Source organism: Leucopleurus acutus, assembly GCF_964270905.1.
Source record: "Leucopleurus acutus genome assembly, chromosome: 4".
Classification (NCBI taxonomy): domain Eukaryota; kingdom Metazoa; phylum Chordata; class Mammalia; order Artiodactyla; family Delphinidae; genus Leucopleurus; species Leucopleurus acutus.
The window spans coordinates 66,463,851-66,478,691 of NC_139146.1; the positions used below are offsets into that span (position 1 = coordinate 66,463,851).

The window sequence follows — 14,841 nt, forward strand, 5'->3', positions numbered from 1 at the left end:
TGATGAGCTACGTTTGCAGTTAAATCACCAGGAGTTCACTCTACAAATATCCCCTGCCCTGGAAATTCACCCTGCTCGCCACTGACCCAGCTCCGAGATACTCAACTTGCTGCAGCTTTGTATGGTAGTGAGGCGGGTGTCTCGATTGTCACAAGTCCTCCGCCAGTTGTCTATTGTCTACAGTCAGTTACACTCAACATTTACTGAGCACTCACCATGTATCAGGTGTTCTGCTAGGTCCCAGGATACAATAATGAAAAAGGAGAAGGAGAAACCAATGGAGAAGAAGACAGATGCCCTATCACAGAATTACCATGAGGTATGGTAAGTGCTTAGAATTATTGAAGGAAATTAGTCATTTCATCATTTATGCAACTATTCCCTTTATGACTATTTATTTTCTGAGTCCCTGGGATGTGCCAGGCAACAGGTCCACTCTCTCATGTGTGAGCTGGGGCTCTGGTGGAGGCCACCAGCCTGAATCTGCCCACCCCCTCCTTCATCCCATCCCAGACTCCATCTTGCACTGCAGGGGCCTCTCATGTCCATGTCTGGACATCCTAGCCTGCCTTTACAAGTTTTTAACCATCTCCCCCTAGAACCACTTATGACCTGGAACAAGCTTTTGCGAACACTAGAAGCCAGCTTGGGTCTGTTTGGGTAGGGAGTGCTGGGGTCTTAAGGCCCAGAGAGTGGTAAAGAAAGGGAGGAAACGGGCTTTGGGTGGGCCAGTCCCGTTGGCTGTATTCATTCATTCTCCTGTGGGTAAGGGCAAGGGCAGAGAAGGCCCGGAGGGGTACAGAGGATGGGCCTCAGACCAGCAGCCTCTGCATCACCTGGAAACATGTTGGAAATGCAGAATCTCAGGCCCCTCCCCAGACGCTGGGAATCAAAATCTGCATCTTAACACGCCAGGTGATCCTTGTGCACTTGTGGTTTGAGAAACACTGCTCTAAGGGCCCTATGTCTAATCCCCTCTTCACAAACGAAGCGTCTGGGGCTAAGGAACAGGGCGGAGGGAGGGGCACAGCTTGGGGCTGGGCTGCTGGGGTCTGAGAGTACACATCTGGGCACCTTGTATCCTCTAGTGCTGAATAAGTGCCAAAGCAAATTTGAGAAAAAATACCTTTTCAGTAACTCCGATTGACAGGTTCCTGGATTAAGAGATTTCTAGTGAGTGATCCAAGCAAGAGGATTCTATTACGTCACAGGCGAAGTAATTAAAGGAAGGTTAGTGATAATACTTCACTCCAGGAAGAAACTGGAGGGAGGGCTGAGACACTTTTGTTTTTTATTTTATTTCTGGATCCAGTGCACATAGGCTGGAGGAGATTTCCATAGCCAAAGTTAATTGTCCTTTCTTTACTTATTTATTCCCTACTGCATTCCATTGGCCTTTTCTCCCCCTTTCCTTAGGGCATTTTAGTTCCCCACCCTTTCTGATACATCCATTTGGTCCTGTTTTTCTTCACTTCTCTGCATTTGCTTTTCTTAAGTCTTTCACTCTGCTCCAAACAACATAAAACAAAGAGAAGTGAATGGGACAAGGTTGAGAAATACGGTCCGGTGCCAGTTTTATCCTGCTACCGATTCCCATCTACTAAAAATTTTTTTAAAAATGTAATTTTTATTCATGTATAAAAATAGAAAGAATTGCACTTCCATTTTGCCAGTACCCTTCACCCAGTGACAATTATCAACATATTGTCAGTTGTGCTTCAGTTTCTCTATCCTATCTTCACATCTCCATTTCCTCCCTCCCTCCCTCCCTCCCTCTCTTTCTTCCTCCCTCCACTCTCCTTCTCTCTCTTTTCTTCTCCATATCCTCCTTCCCCCTCCTTCTTTCTCTCCCCCTCTCCCCTCCCCCCACTCTCTCTCTTTTTCTGGTGTTTATTAAAGCAAATCCCAGACATCATATCATTTAACTCATTTCCTATAGCATTTCCCGGAGGCCGTGAGGGCCACAAGAGAATGTAAGCTGAGGAAATGATCTCTTATGATTGCGTTCTTCACCAAAATATGGAATTTGTGTTACTGAGATAAGGGAAGATATAGAATTTCTTAAAACCTCGGCATAATACCCCAGATGGTGCAGATTGTATTTTCCATCTCCATGTCCTCTCCCTAGAGTCTTTGAGGGGGGTCTCTAAGAACTTTTTAATCTTCCTTTACTATGAAAGTAGTAACACAATAACAGCATCCTTGGATGTTTATAAACCTAAAAAGAAGGGTATGTTCTCTTCCTGTTTGCAAACAGCATTCTGAGAGCATCACTTCTGCAGCATAAATCTGTCGGTGTAGAACTTGAGGAGATCTTCTATGACAATGAACCAGACACACTCCCCGCCCCAACCCCATGCAAGCCCCCAGAGCTGATTGTTCTGATGGTATAAAGTTGCTTCAGATCAGGACCTAGATAAGAAAGCATGGCGTACAGTTGCTTTAATGTTCACACACATCAGATCTAAGGAGTATCAAGTACTTTGGAGGTTTGGTTATTTTCCATTAGTAAATATCCAACTAAATTTGAGTAAAATGTCTTCTAAATGAGTCAAACAGACAGGACTTTGAATGAGGGAATTAATTATAGCTCGTGTCCTAAGGAAAAGAATCCCACTGTGGCAGAGAGAATGTAATTAATGGGAGGTAAGTGCCAACAAATCATTCCCTAAAATATTAATGCTATCAAAGAACAGCTGGATAATGAGAGAAACTTGACCCTTGGGGGACTAGCAGAGGTTGCTGTAGAACTTTAGGTAGTTGTGATGTCATGGAATTCCTCTAAATTTAACAAAAATAATATTAAGAGGTGTGGTTCTGGGAAAGTTATTAGCAGTAAACATGCTTTTGTAGTTTTATCATCTTATTACGATCACTGTATCTCATTGTTTCTGTGGCTCTACATGACTTTTCTCCTTAATTGCTCAGGGTTTATACAATCCAAACAGCACTCCTTAAAAAAAACAAAAAAAACCCTTTACGGTGCTCTGTGACCACCTAGAGGGGTGGGATGGGGAGGGTGGGAGGGAGACGCAAGAGGGAGGAGATATGGGGACATATGTATATGTACAGCTGATTCGCTTTGTTATGCAGCAGAAACTAACACACCATTGTAAAGCAATTATACTCCAATAAAGATGTTAAAAAAAACCCAGCAACCTTTAGGGCTGGCAAGGATTTTTTTTTGTACGTAAAAACAGAGTACCTAAGAAATTTCTGCAAAAACAATTTCCCATATGCTTAAGTTCTTTAAGTCAAGAAAAACTGTCTCATTGTGGATAAAAGTCTGAACTTAATTTAGTTTTACTTAATAACATATTATTGTCCCAAGAAATATCTAAGGAAGCAATAAAATATTTACACAGTGCTATTTAACATCTGAAATGTTGGGCATTATTTTTGCATTCTCATAAATAAATGCTAATCCCAATATTTAAAATCAGAAATCAGAAGTGATTATTTACTTGGAATATCCTTGAGCATACATTTTAAAACAGAAACCGTTTCATTCAGAGTTAAAAAAAAAAAAAAGAAATATGCTTCTGTGAACGAACTCGGACCCTCGGGAAGCCGCGGGCTTGGTGAACGCTTTTGACCGCACACTTTTATGGCTGGTGCGCGGCAAACTTTGTCTTCTTTCACTCAACTTGCCAACAGCTAAATCAGTGACACGGGCATTCAGCGTGTTTGACAAATAGGTGGAGATACGCGGGACATATTCACACGTACGAATAAACGATGACAGGAAGTTCAGGATGCCGTAAAAATAAATTCTTGAGTTGAGCCCAGGTTTCACATAACGCCAGTTTCATAAGGCACTTACGCCGCCAAAGGAGCAGTGCCCCTGAAAATAGCACACGGGGGACACATCATTTAAATAAATGTGTTTCTTTGCCCGAACAGAAGTTCAGATCTGCTCAATTATCATTAATTTTGTTCTTTTATTTCTTTTGCGGGCGCGAATGGAGAAGTCGTGCTCTTTGAGGTTTTGCGAGCTGCCCTCGGCAGGCGGAGGTGACCGGCGATTCTTCGCCCGGTGGCGTTCGGGTTAGGGGGGCGGGGGAGAGTGCGAGTGTGTGTACATTTGTGAAACTGTGCCGTCCCTTCTGGAAAAAGTGGAAACTTAGGTGGAAAACTCAGCGCAGATGTGGGCGGGCCCTAGAAAGTATGCTATCCGCCCAGAACCCTCAGAACAGGTGTCCCAGGAACGAGGCCAGATCTGTGCAACAGACGACAGAAGATTCTACAAACCCCAGTTACCGAGTTCGTTTTTGATTACATCCCTAAAAAGCAAAGCCCTGGTCTCCACCCGCGCGCTAACGCGCGTGGATAGATGCAGAGACCCGGCGGCCCTGGCCCTCTGCGGAGTTTGCTGGGCTGTGCGAGAGCTGGAAGGTGTGCGTGGAGAGGGCCTGATGCCCCAGGTTTAGGGTAGAGTCCTGGGGGAGCGTGCTGGGCGGGGGTGGCCCGGAAAGGCGGAGGGGGGCGCGCGAACCAGAAGGCGCACAGGACCGGCGGTCGCGCCGCGCCCGCTGTGATTAGCCCCGGCGGCGCGCACCGGAGGCGGACTCTTTCTTAACCCTCGCTCTCTCCCCCTCCCTCTTCCTTTTTAAAGGACGCCGTGGAGGCAGAGCTGTCAGCAACCGGGAGGCCGTTTGTACTTGGCCGCGGCCAGGCGGACTCCAGCTCCCGTGACAGACAGGGGCGGGGGGCGGGGGGGCCGCCTGTCCCGGGGCTCCGCACGAGGGCATCTCCCATCCTCCTGCCTTCGGGCTCCGCTCTGGACCCGGCAACGGACGCAAGTCGGGGTACTGCGCGGCCCGGGAGTTGCCAGACCCGGGCGCGATGGCTCCCTTGAGGAGTGGGGCGGTAGGTGGCCGAGGGCTGGGCGCGCCCCTCGCGCCGGGAGCGTTATGAGCCGGGCAAAGGGCCGCTGCAGCAGCCCCATCCTCAGCCTCGGCCGGCGCCTTCCGCCGGCCCTTGCCCACTCGCCCCCGCGCACCATGCCGACCCCCGGCCTGTGGAGCCCGCCGTGCAGCCCCTTCCTTCTCTCTGGCCCCCGCTAAACCTCGCGGGAGTGGCCTTGGCCGCCGGGGCAGTTGCCCAGGCCGCGCCCCGGGGGGAGGCGGAACCGCGGGGCGCCCGGAGCCCCGGCTCAGCCCTTCGCTCTCCAGCCGCGTGCCCCTCTCGGCCGCCCAGCGCGTCCGCGGCGATGGGAGCGCTGCTGGCGCTCTGTCTCCTCTTGGGCTGGCTGCGCGGGGGTCCGGCGGACGCCCAGCAGTCCGGAGAGTACTGCCACGGCTGGGTGGACGTGCAGGGCAACTACCACGAGGGCTTCCAGTGCCCGGAGGATTTCGACACGCTGGACGCCACCATCTGCTGCGGATCGTGCGCGCTGCGCTACTGCTGCGCCGCGGCCGACGCCAGGCTGGAGCAGGGCGGCTGCACCAATGACCGCGGCGAGCTGGAGCACCCCGGCATCACGGCGCGTGAGTGCGGGCCCACGGGGGGCAGACCCCGCCCGGCCGCCCGGGCTGCCGTGTGTGCCGGCCGGTGTGCGCGCGGACAGGCGCGCCAGGCTTTCCCGGGTCTGAGCAAAGGGGAGGCTAGAGGTGGGAGGGTCAAGGGAGGAGTGGGTGGTCGCGTTTCAGGTCGGGCCCTATTCCTTTGCAGTCCCGATTCCCGCCACAAGCGGTTTCCGCGGGTCTGCCCAAGAGAAAAATTTCAAGGGACAGTGAGGACCGCGGAGCTTGCATCCGGTGACCCCGGGGAAGAGAGCGGGAGCCTCGGGCGCTCGCGACATTGCAGACAAGGGCTGTAGGGGCAGCGCAAGGCTGGACTTGGGTTTTAAAGGACGATGAGGGTGCCTCAGCGCGCGCCCTGGGCGCTCCGGGAGCTTTGAGAAGTGGCCATGGCGCAGGGAACGCAACTCTTGGGGCGCGCTTATCTGTAGCCTCACGGGCGTAAGGAACTTCAGACACTCTTTTTTTTTGGTGGCCTTTTGGTAGCGTTTCTAAGCCGCTGCCCTATTCTCCCGACTTCCTTTCATTTCTCTGCATCGAATTACCCTCTCCGGCCCACCCCCTATTGTCACGCTTTTCAGAAATGCCCAGGTCCTCCAGCTGGAGATTTAGAAACCGGGGTCGCAGGGGTTTCCCCGCCCCCTATTCTCACATCGGAAAACGCGGGTCAAATTTCCACTAACTTCAGAGCGGAATAAATCACGATCCCAGCAGAGAGATTTTACACCTTAAAAAAAAAAAAAAAGAAAAAAGTTTTCCACCTGAATCGGAACTTCAGGGCAACCCTTTAGAGCTACAGGCGATGGTTTTATGGCCGGGAAACCGGAGGAGCGGGCGCAGCTAAGGGCCGCGACACCCCAGAACTCCGGAGCGGAGGTCTGAGGCCGGCAAAAGACGGTCCCTGGGAAAGACGGGGAGAGGCTGGAGAGGTAATTGATGGCGCTGGAGCCCCCGTCCCCCTGAGACTGACAACCCAGAGGAAAGGGGGGCCTGCCCTTCCTTAGAACCCCATTAGACTTCCAAGGAATTTAACTTTGGAGGGCAAAATACCAATCTGCAGGATTGGGGAAGAGGCTTCTGGGAAAAAGATGTTCAGTGGAAAGGAGAGAACTCTAGGCCGGCCTGGCCTGTTAGGAAAATACAAACTCTTTCCGTGGCTTTACTCCACTCACCCTGGGGGGCCCGGTTGCTCTCTGCAGAGCAATCGTGAGTGCCCGGCCTCCAGCAGGGACTCCATCCCGGCCTCCTCGGGCGAGCTCTGCAGCAGATGAGGCAGTCTCCTCTCTCACCAAGGCTGGGTGGGATCTGAGGAAGTCTCAGGACCTGTGGCTCTCTCGCTCGCCAGCTTGTAACCTTGGGCAAGTTACTTAACTTCTCTGGGCCTCTTCTCAACTCTAAAATGGGCATATAGCTCTCAGAGGAGTTAGGTTGTGCATTAAAGGAGTGCATGAATGCTTAGCAAGGTGCTGAGTAAGTACTTCGTCCCTTTAGACTTGCCTTCCACAGGGCGCTGGGAAATGGGGCAGAATGGGTGAGCTTACACCCAGGAGCCCACAGATCTCGGGGTGGATAGTTACCTGTCGCTCATTGCCTGGGTGTCTTTGGGAAAGTCAACAACTCTCCAACGTGCTTCCACATCTGGAAAACAGAGAGTATCACGCCCACCTCACCGGGTCTCCGTGAATCCGACAAGAAATACGAAAGAGCCAGGCACACAGTAGGGCCTGTCAGTGCAGGCTTGCTTTCATCTACCTCTAAGCCAGAGGTTTGCATCCAAGAGTGGCTCTATCAGGCAGGGGACACACCTGGAGGATGGCCCCGGGGGTGCCTCCGGGGTAGGAAATTTTATGTCTGCCTTATATAGAGAAGGAAACTGGGGTTAACTCTGACGGGTGCTCTCCCGGAAAGTCTGGGCCACTAACACCAAGAACTGCATCACGATCTATCCAAGGTTCAGCCTGACCTTCCCAGAATTTGGGTGGGAATTGGGAGGCAGAAGCATGGCAGCTGGAGGAGGCATCCCAAATTGTTTCTGGAAAGAAGTATCCAGAGGTGACAACTTGTGATGCAGTAGCAGACACAGTTAATTGGGGCCCACTCTGGATTTCTTTATCCTGTGCTTTCTGTAGTCTTGTACATTCCTGGGGGTTTCATTTCACAGGCCCAGCTCTCTTTGCTTAGATTGGAGATTCTTGGATAGGATTTTCAGCCTTAGAGCCCTTAAGAGCCCCACCGTGATAAAACTACTAAAACCCAGATTGAAAACCAGTGTTATAGTAACCCCCCAAACTCATCCTTTCCCTCTCTCCAGTGCGTGAACGGGAGGATAGAGTCTGTTCCGACTTCCAGATGTGCAGTGTGATGGCTAATTGCTAACAGAGTCTACAGTATCAGTTTGCTTCCTCCCTGCTAGGAACAAGAATATTCCATCATCACAGTTTGCACTTCAGAGGTTGCCAGTCACAGGCTCTGAGACGCTGGGCTGACAAGGGTGGTGATGTGGACCTCCCACCTCCCACCCCTAAGCAGCCCAGAGTTCGGGAGACTCCAGTCCCAGCATCTGTGCCTGTTTTTGCCTTTTAGAGCCTGTGTACGTTCCCTTCCTGATCGTTGGCTCCATCTTCATCGCCTTCATCGTTCTGGGCTCTTTAGTGGCTGTTTATTGCTGCACCTGCTTGAGACCCAAGGAGCCCTCGCAGCAGCCAATCCGCTTCTCGCTCCGCACCTATCAGACGGAGACCCTTCCCATGATCCTGACCTCCACGAACCTCAGGGCACCTTCCAGGCAGTCCAGCACGGCCACCAGCTCCAGCTCCACAGGGGGCTCCATCCGAAGGTTCTCCTTTGCCAGGGCAGAGCCAGGCTGCCTGGTGCCCTCACCACCCCCGCCTTATACCACAGGCCACCCAATCCACCTGACCCAACCGTCCGGTTTCCTGGTGTCACCCCAGTACTTTGCTTACCCACTCCAGCAGGAGCCACCACTGCCTGGGAAGAGCTGTCCAGACTTCAGTTCCAGTTGACAGGCCATGGCTACAGATCCACCGCGTAGTGCAACGGCCGACCCACGGACACTGCTGCCACGGCCACCAGGATTTCTGAGGAAATTTCCCTTGAACCCAGCAATGTCATGGAGAAAAGCGCAAGGAAAATACAGCACCTTCTAATCTTGAGGTTCCTGGCTCCAGTCGCAGAATGGCTGTTAGAGAATTGCTTTCTGTCTTTGAAAACATGGTGACTATTACATTTCAATTTATGTTACTTTTATTCAAAATAGGCAGCAGTCCGACTTTAAAGTTACAAATTGGCTGAAGATGTTTTATTGGACAACTCAGCTATCCTGCTTAGAAAAGGCCTACGTTGTTCTTTTTTCATTATAAGTTGTGTAGTGAGTGATAATACAAATATATATATATAAATAAACCAAGAAATATACCTGATTGTAATTATTGAAGGTTCACTTAAAAATTAATTGCTAAGTAAACTGAGGGGACAGTGAACAACCTATTTATAATTTGGGGAGCAACTTAACTGTGAATATTATTAGCATCATGGGAACAGTTACTTTTTAAATTAATAGCTAAATTTTGTTTAAAATATAAGAGCGTCTTGAGAATACAAGATTTCAATAACCACATGAGAAGTTTAACATTTTACATATTTACTTAGATATTCATTGTAACAGAGATCTTTTGTAAAAGCATTTCCCCCACCCACCCGAGGGAATATTTATTGCAGACTTTTTGTTCAGCAACATTTAGTGTTTAAATGAAAGTTGGACAGTTGGTTCTTAAAACATTTATTTGTAAAATGACTTATGTACAAATGTAAAGATTTGTAATTTAATGTATTTACCACATTGACGGTACTAATTAGTAGTCGCACTGTCATTTTTTATGTTAATAATAAGTGTGGAGTTCAAAGTCCAGCTTTGGCTATAATCATCTGATATTATGTATCTTAAGTGCCACTGAATTCCATGTCTGATGACTAAATATTTGGGCATATATCCTGCTGGATTAGAATAAATAAAATCTTTTATGTTTTCGTGAAATCTCTTTGAAAGTTTAGATCAAAGTGCTTCATTTTATCGTCTTAATGATACTCTTTGCTATTCAATAAAAGGAAATGTCTTTGCCTAACACTTCATAATTTGAAATGAAAAAAATCCTACACTGATTTTGAATTGTGTTAGAAAGCTCTTTTCTGCAGCGGGACTCCTGAAAGCAGCCAAGGAAGTGAATTTTTATGGAGGTATCAGCCTGTGGGCTTCAGCCCTCGGATGTGTTATTTGCATAGATTTAAAACTTGGGACACTTCTCATAAGAATCTGATTTTTGGCTTCTCGTGGCAGGAAAAGAATGTGGCACCAAGGGTCCTGCTCTGCCAGGGGGTCAGGAGGTCCTTTTCAGAGAGGACAGTTGCCTTTGGCCAGCCTCCTGCCCGGTCTCCCCGACCTGGCTCATCTCCTTCAGTTTTGTTGCCTCCTGTCCCTTACGGATGTCCTTTGAAAACCCAGGTTTATATGAATTCATACTATCATATGACATCCTCCAGCTCTTGTCAAATACAGCTACTTAGAGGTGGAATTCTGACCTAGGGAAAGTCATCTGGCCTTGCCCTTTGCTTTCTAGTTGAGGAAACAAGTTGGAAGATACTATGCCTTTGCCCACTCTGATGGCAGAGGAGCTCTGACTTCTAGTCCCCTGCTTTCAATTAACAGTGGCCTGACTTCCAGGTATCCCAGGATAGCCCCAATAATCCAGGAATAAAGGGAAGGCAGGAAGGGAGAGCGGGAAGGAGGGAGGGAGGAAGGAGGGAAGGAGGGAGGGAGGGAGGGAGGGAGGGAGGGAGGGAGTAAAGGCTGAATGTGAAAGGATAAACATTTGTGAGAAGTTCTGGAACTCACTCCTGTGTTATTAGGCTGGCTTTATTTATGTTTGTTACATTCTGCTCCTTTGATATTTTAAAGTTAATCTTTACTGGGCTTTTATGACCCAAACACTATTCTAAATATTTACATGTACTAACTCATTTTATCTGTAAGCAATGCAACAGGGAGGTATTATAATTCCTATTTTTATAGATTTGGAAACCGAGGCACGCAGGAGTGTAGTAACTAGCCCAAGGTCCCGCAGCTAGTCAGTCCTGGAGCTGTACGCATAACCATATTCAAACAGCAAGGGAACAGGTTTGCTACACTGGCAACTCACACCCCAGAGGCGCTCTGCTGTTGATGTGATGTTTTTTCCAAATGAAGCAAAGTTTGGTCTTCTTTTGATTTGCACAGTTGTTTCATATCTGGAAAATTCAGTGTATGTTAAGGCAGTGGGGAAAACACTCTTTCAGTACGATGGGATTAGGTTTTTCCACCGAAAGGAATGGAGGGACATTTCAAAGTCATGCCCCTGGACATCAAATCTTTGTTGGGTGGACTGTCCCATGCATTGTAGGATCTCTGAAAAACAGAAGTTCCATATTTTGAAAAGTAGTTATGCAAATAATGGGTAACATTTATTAAGAACCATGTGTGTGCTGTATGACGTGTATCGCTTAATCTTCACAAACCATAAGTTGGGACTATTATCACACCTATTTTGCAGCTAAAGAAAGCAAAGCAGAAAGGTTGAACACTGTGCCCAAGGTCAACAATAACAGAGCCAGGATCTGAACCCAGGCAGTCTGCTTTGAAACTCTACATTAACTTTATGGCATGTACCTAGAAGGCCTAATTTTCTCAGGAAAAAATTATCCAACCTACTTTTCAGAAAATCTATTTGGGGAGGAGTGATTGACTGTAATATGGTACATACCCTGCAGATAGAGGGGATTGTAACCGTCAATAGGATTGGTGCTACATTATGAGAACATAGACTAATACAGAGCACAAGTAGAAACACTAGAGGACAAACATTTCTCCCTTTATACCTGAGACACTTGAGAGAGCAGAGGGTGATTTAGATGGATTTTGGAGTCAGAGTGTCTGGGTTAGTTTCCTGGGTCTGTTACCCATAAGCTGAGTGACTTTGGGCAACTTACTTTACATCACTGGGTCTCAGTTTTCTCATTTGTAAAATGAAGATGTTGATGGTACCCTATTGCTGAGGGTTGTCTTGACGAATCAGAAGTCAGAAGCACTCTCAAATCACTTGCAATCTAGAGGGGAGGGAGCTGTGTAGTAACTCCACGATACACAGTAGAAAGCAGATGAAATATCCCAGCATATAAATGCAGGACTGAGTTCTGTGGGAGGGCAGAGCCAACGCTGATTGGAGTGCAGGGGACAGAGAAAATGGCCCGACGGTTTGATAGAGTTAGTCCCTGGTAATCCATGGCCTCCTTCGATACCTGGCCAACTTCTCCTTATTAACTGCGACAGAGCACCCTCCCACCCTACACTCATGGCCTGTGGATTTATTTTATCATCTGCTTTAGAAAAATGTATTTAATAAATTTGCATTAAAATGGTTATTCACTCCAAACCCAACACATTGTATTTTTAGTTGTCCAAATGCATAGGTGTTCCCTCTTATTTTCCCACCTGTTTCTTTTTCATTGATGTTATTCTTAGCTATTCCTCATGGTGGAGAATTTGCCAGATTGACTTAAATCTATAGGAAATTTTCTCTCTAAAACCAGAAAACCAAAAAGTTTCCTGAAAGTATATACAATCACAATTAGGAGTACGATACATTTCACTGGGTCCAGATCAGTTTACCTGTGCATAACCTAAAAAGCTTATTTAGGATATGTTCAGGAAAAATAAGGATTTACTTACTTAACTATTAAGGGAACAAACTGTCCCATATTTTTATGTATAACACTTTCAAAATTGCAATTAAACAGTTATTAATGAAATTATTCTGACAGAGAATTTTTTATTTGAATTGCTGGTTATATAGTTTGTACTTGAAATAAAGACTGAACAGTAAAAAATATTTCATTTTCCAACAATTTTTATTAGCTTTCTAGTGAAATATCCAGGTTAGGAAGATCTTTCTTCACTAAAATGAGTGGCTCTGTATTACTGAAATGGAAGGTTTAGGTCTGAGATGCCATAAGCACATAAAAACAAACTTTAAATGGGGATGACGCATTGAATTTATGGGAATGTATTTCAAGTTTGCTGTTTCCTTATGGTGGTATTAGATGACAGTGCTTATTTTAAGGGGGATGGAGTTGAATGTGAAAATATTTGACATAATTCACAGGTAACTTTTCTGAACACTGTTTTGCTGTGGTTTTGCATGGGCGGGGGGACCCACACTCAATCGTTGCCCTTGGAAAGGCGGTGGGAAAGGAAGTCGGGCCCCAGACAGCAAAGCACACACTGCCCCTCGCTCTTATGAAACCAGAGGCTGCTCACATTGCTTGCCCAGCGCTTGCCTGTGAACTAATCCTGTTCTAGCAGTTTTCCAAATTGCATTTCAGTTCCTTTTACCAAACAATGGTTATTTTTGATTAAGCTCTTGTCCACGTTTCCAATGTTTCCTGTATATTTGTCTCACGTGGCAATTTTAGTATCTTCTGGTTTTACTTCCTTCAAATTTTATTAGCTAAATGCGGCCACTTTCTCATATACTTAAAAAATTTCGGTGGGTTTAGAAAACTGAAGACATTCACGCTATGTGAAAGGAAGGAGCCGTGAATTAGCTGTTGACTTAGAGACCGATTTAAATCTGTAATGAGGACAATCCTGGGAGGCTTTTCTGACTGAAGAATCAAAATATGGTGATTTTATTTTAAAAATTGTTTTTTTGATACTTAATTATCAACACTACCAGCTCATACAAAACTAGAGCTAATATACCCCACTTTATGTTGGGTTGAATGGGATTACAATGCAGGGATATTCTGTATATCACTGGGGTTGTAAACAAAATGTTAATATTGTTATTAAACAGATACACCTTCTCAGACTATAGTTAGAGCAGATTTGAGGGTTTTATAAAGCAATATAGTTTCTAAAACTAGCAATTAAATCTTGAACAATTTTCTTTATGTAATGGTAAAGTTTATTTCATTTTTAACAACAATCAGAGAACAAAATGTTTAAAATTTGCCATTTAAAACATGCACATTCACAAAAGGCCAATGACACATAACACTGCAAAGAATTGAATATTACTCGACTTTAATAACTATTTATAAAACAGTGCATTGAACATCGAGATAAACACACCTGAGAAAACTACTATAATCACAGATTCAATACTCTCCACTCATGCAGCTTCACAATTTCTACAGCAGTTTCAGCAGGAATGGTTTTTCATGGAGTTGAAAATACTATTTTATCTTTAATGCAAACTGCAGTTTTCCATAGTGGCTGCCTTCCAAGGCTGCTTTTTTTAACCTAATAAACTTGAAAATGTGAAAAATGAAGCTTGAAGTAGTAAAACAAACAACAAACAGTATTTACTGCATTTATGGCTTCTAGTCTAGAACCATGAAACATAAAAATATATACTTTTAAATATTCTGCTCACATCTTTGCAAGAGCAGATTTACCTATGGAAAGTTGCTGTTAATTCAAAGTAAGCAAGTATGAAATCTAGCTTTTTTTTTTTTCCTACTTAAGGGAGATTTATTTGCTGAGAAGTTTTGTGAGCTTTATTAAGAAAAGTTCTTAGAGGCAAGCTAAACAAAAGTTTCAATTAAATTAGTTCAAATTTGTTTGTAAAATAATTTACTTATTAAAAAAACATTGTGTGGAGGACCAATTAATTTGTCCACTGAATATGAAATTCCAGGTAGGCCATGAGAGACTTTTATAAGGCAGAAATAAACATCAAGATTTACAGCAATAGCCATGCACTGGCCTAGGCCACTTTACATATTAATTCATGCAAACCATAAACCTATCAAAAACACAGCTGCTCTCATATAGAAAATAAATCTAGACGAAAAATGGAAAACATTTATTTCCTTTCCTTCAAAATTTAACTTACATTCCATTTTAATAGCTGTTGAAGGCTAATTAAAATGCAGCAAAGTATAACAGTTTCACAAGTGACTTCAATTATTTTAACGTGAGAAAAATCAGACTATGGTCTCTTTAAGAGGCATTATAGAAATGCTGATCATTAAAAAGCATTTATTAGGCACCGAACTGCATGGTGTTACATTAAATAATTTACAAAAAAGAATTCCACAGGTCTGGTTCATATGATGTGAATAGGGTGGGAATTTTCTCAATGAATTTTGTACATAATTATAGATTTATTTGGTAATATAAGTTTTAGAACCAGGAAACATCAAAGGGCAAACTGCACAAAAATAAACACCAATGATTATTTAGCTTTGTAATAACGATGACATT

General features: G+C 45.5%; 1 protein-coding gene across 1 annotated transcript; it reads left to right on the forward strand.

The window, feature by feature from the left end:
• Positions 1-5,212: 5,212 nt before the first annotated feature.
• On the forward strand, positions 5,213-8,545 carry SHISA3 (shisa family member 3; the record flags this gene model as incomplete). Its single annotated transcript, XM_082838114.1, has 2 exons — positions 5,213-5,489; positions 8,106-8,545. 2 exons carry the CDS (start codon positions 5,213-5,215, stop codon positions 8,543-8,545), a joined length of 717 nt encoding a protein of 238 aa, XP_082694240.1.
• Positions 8,546-14,841: the final 6,296 nt, after the last annotated feature.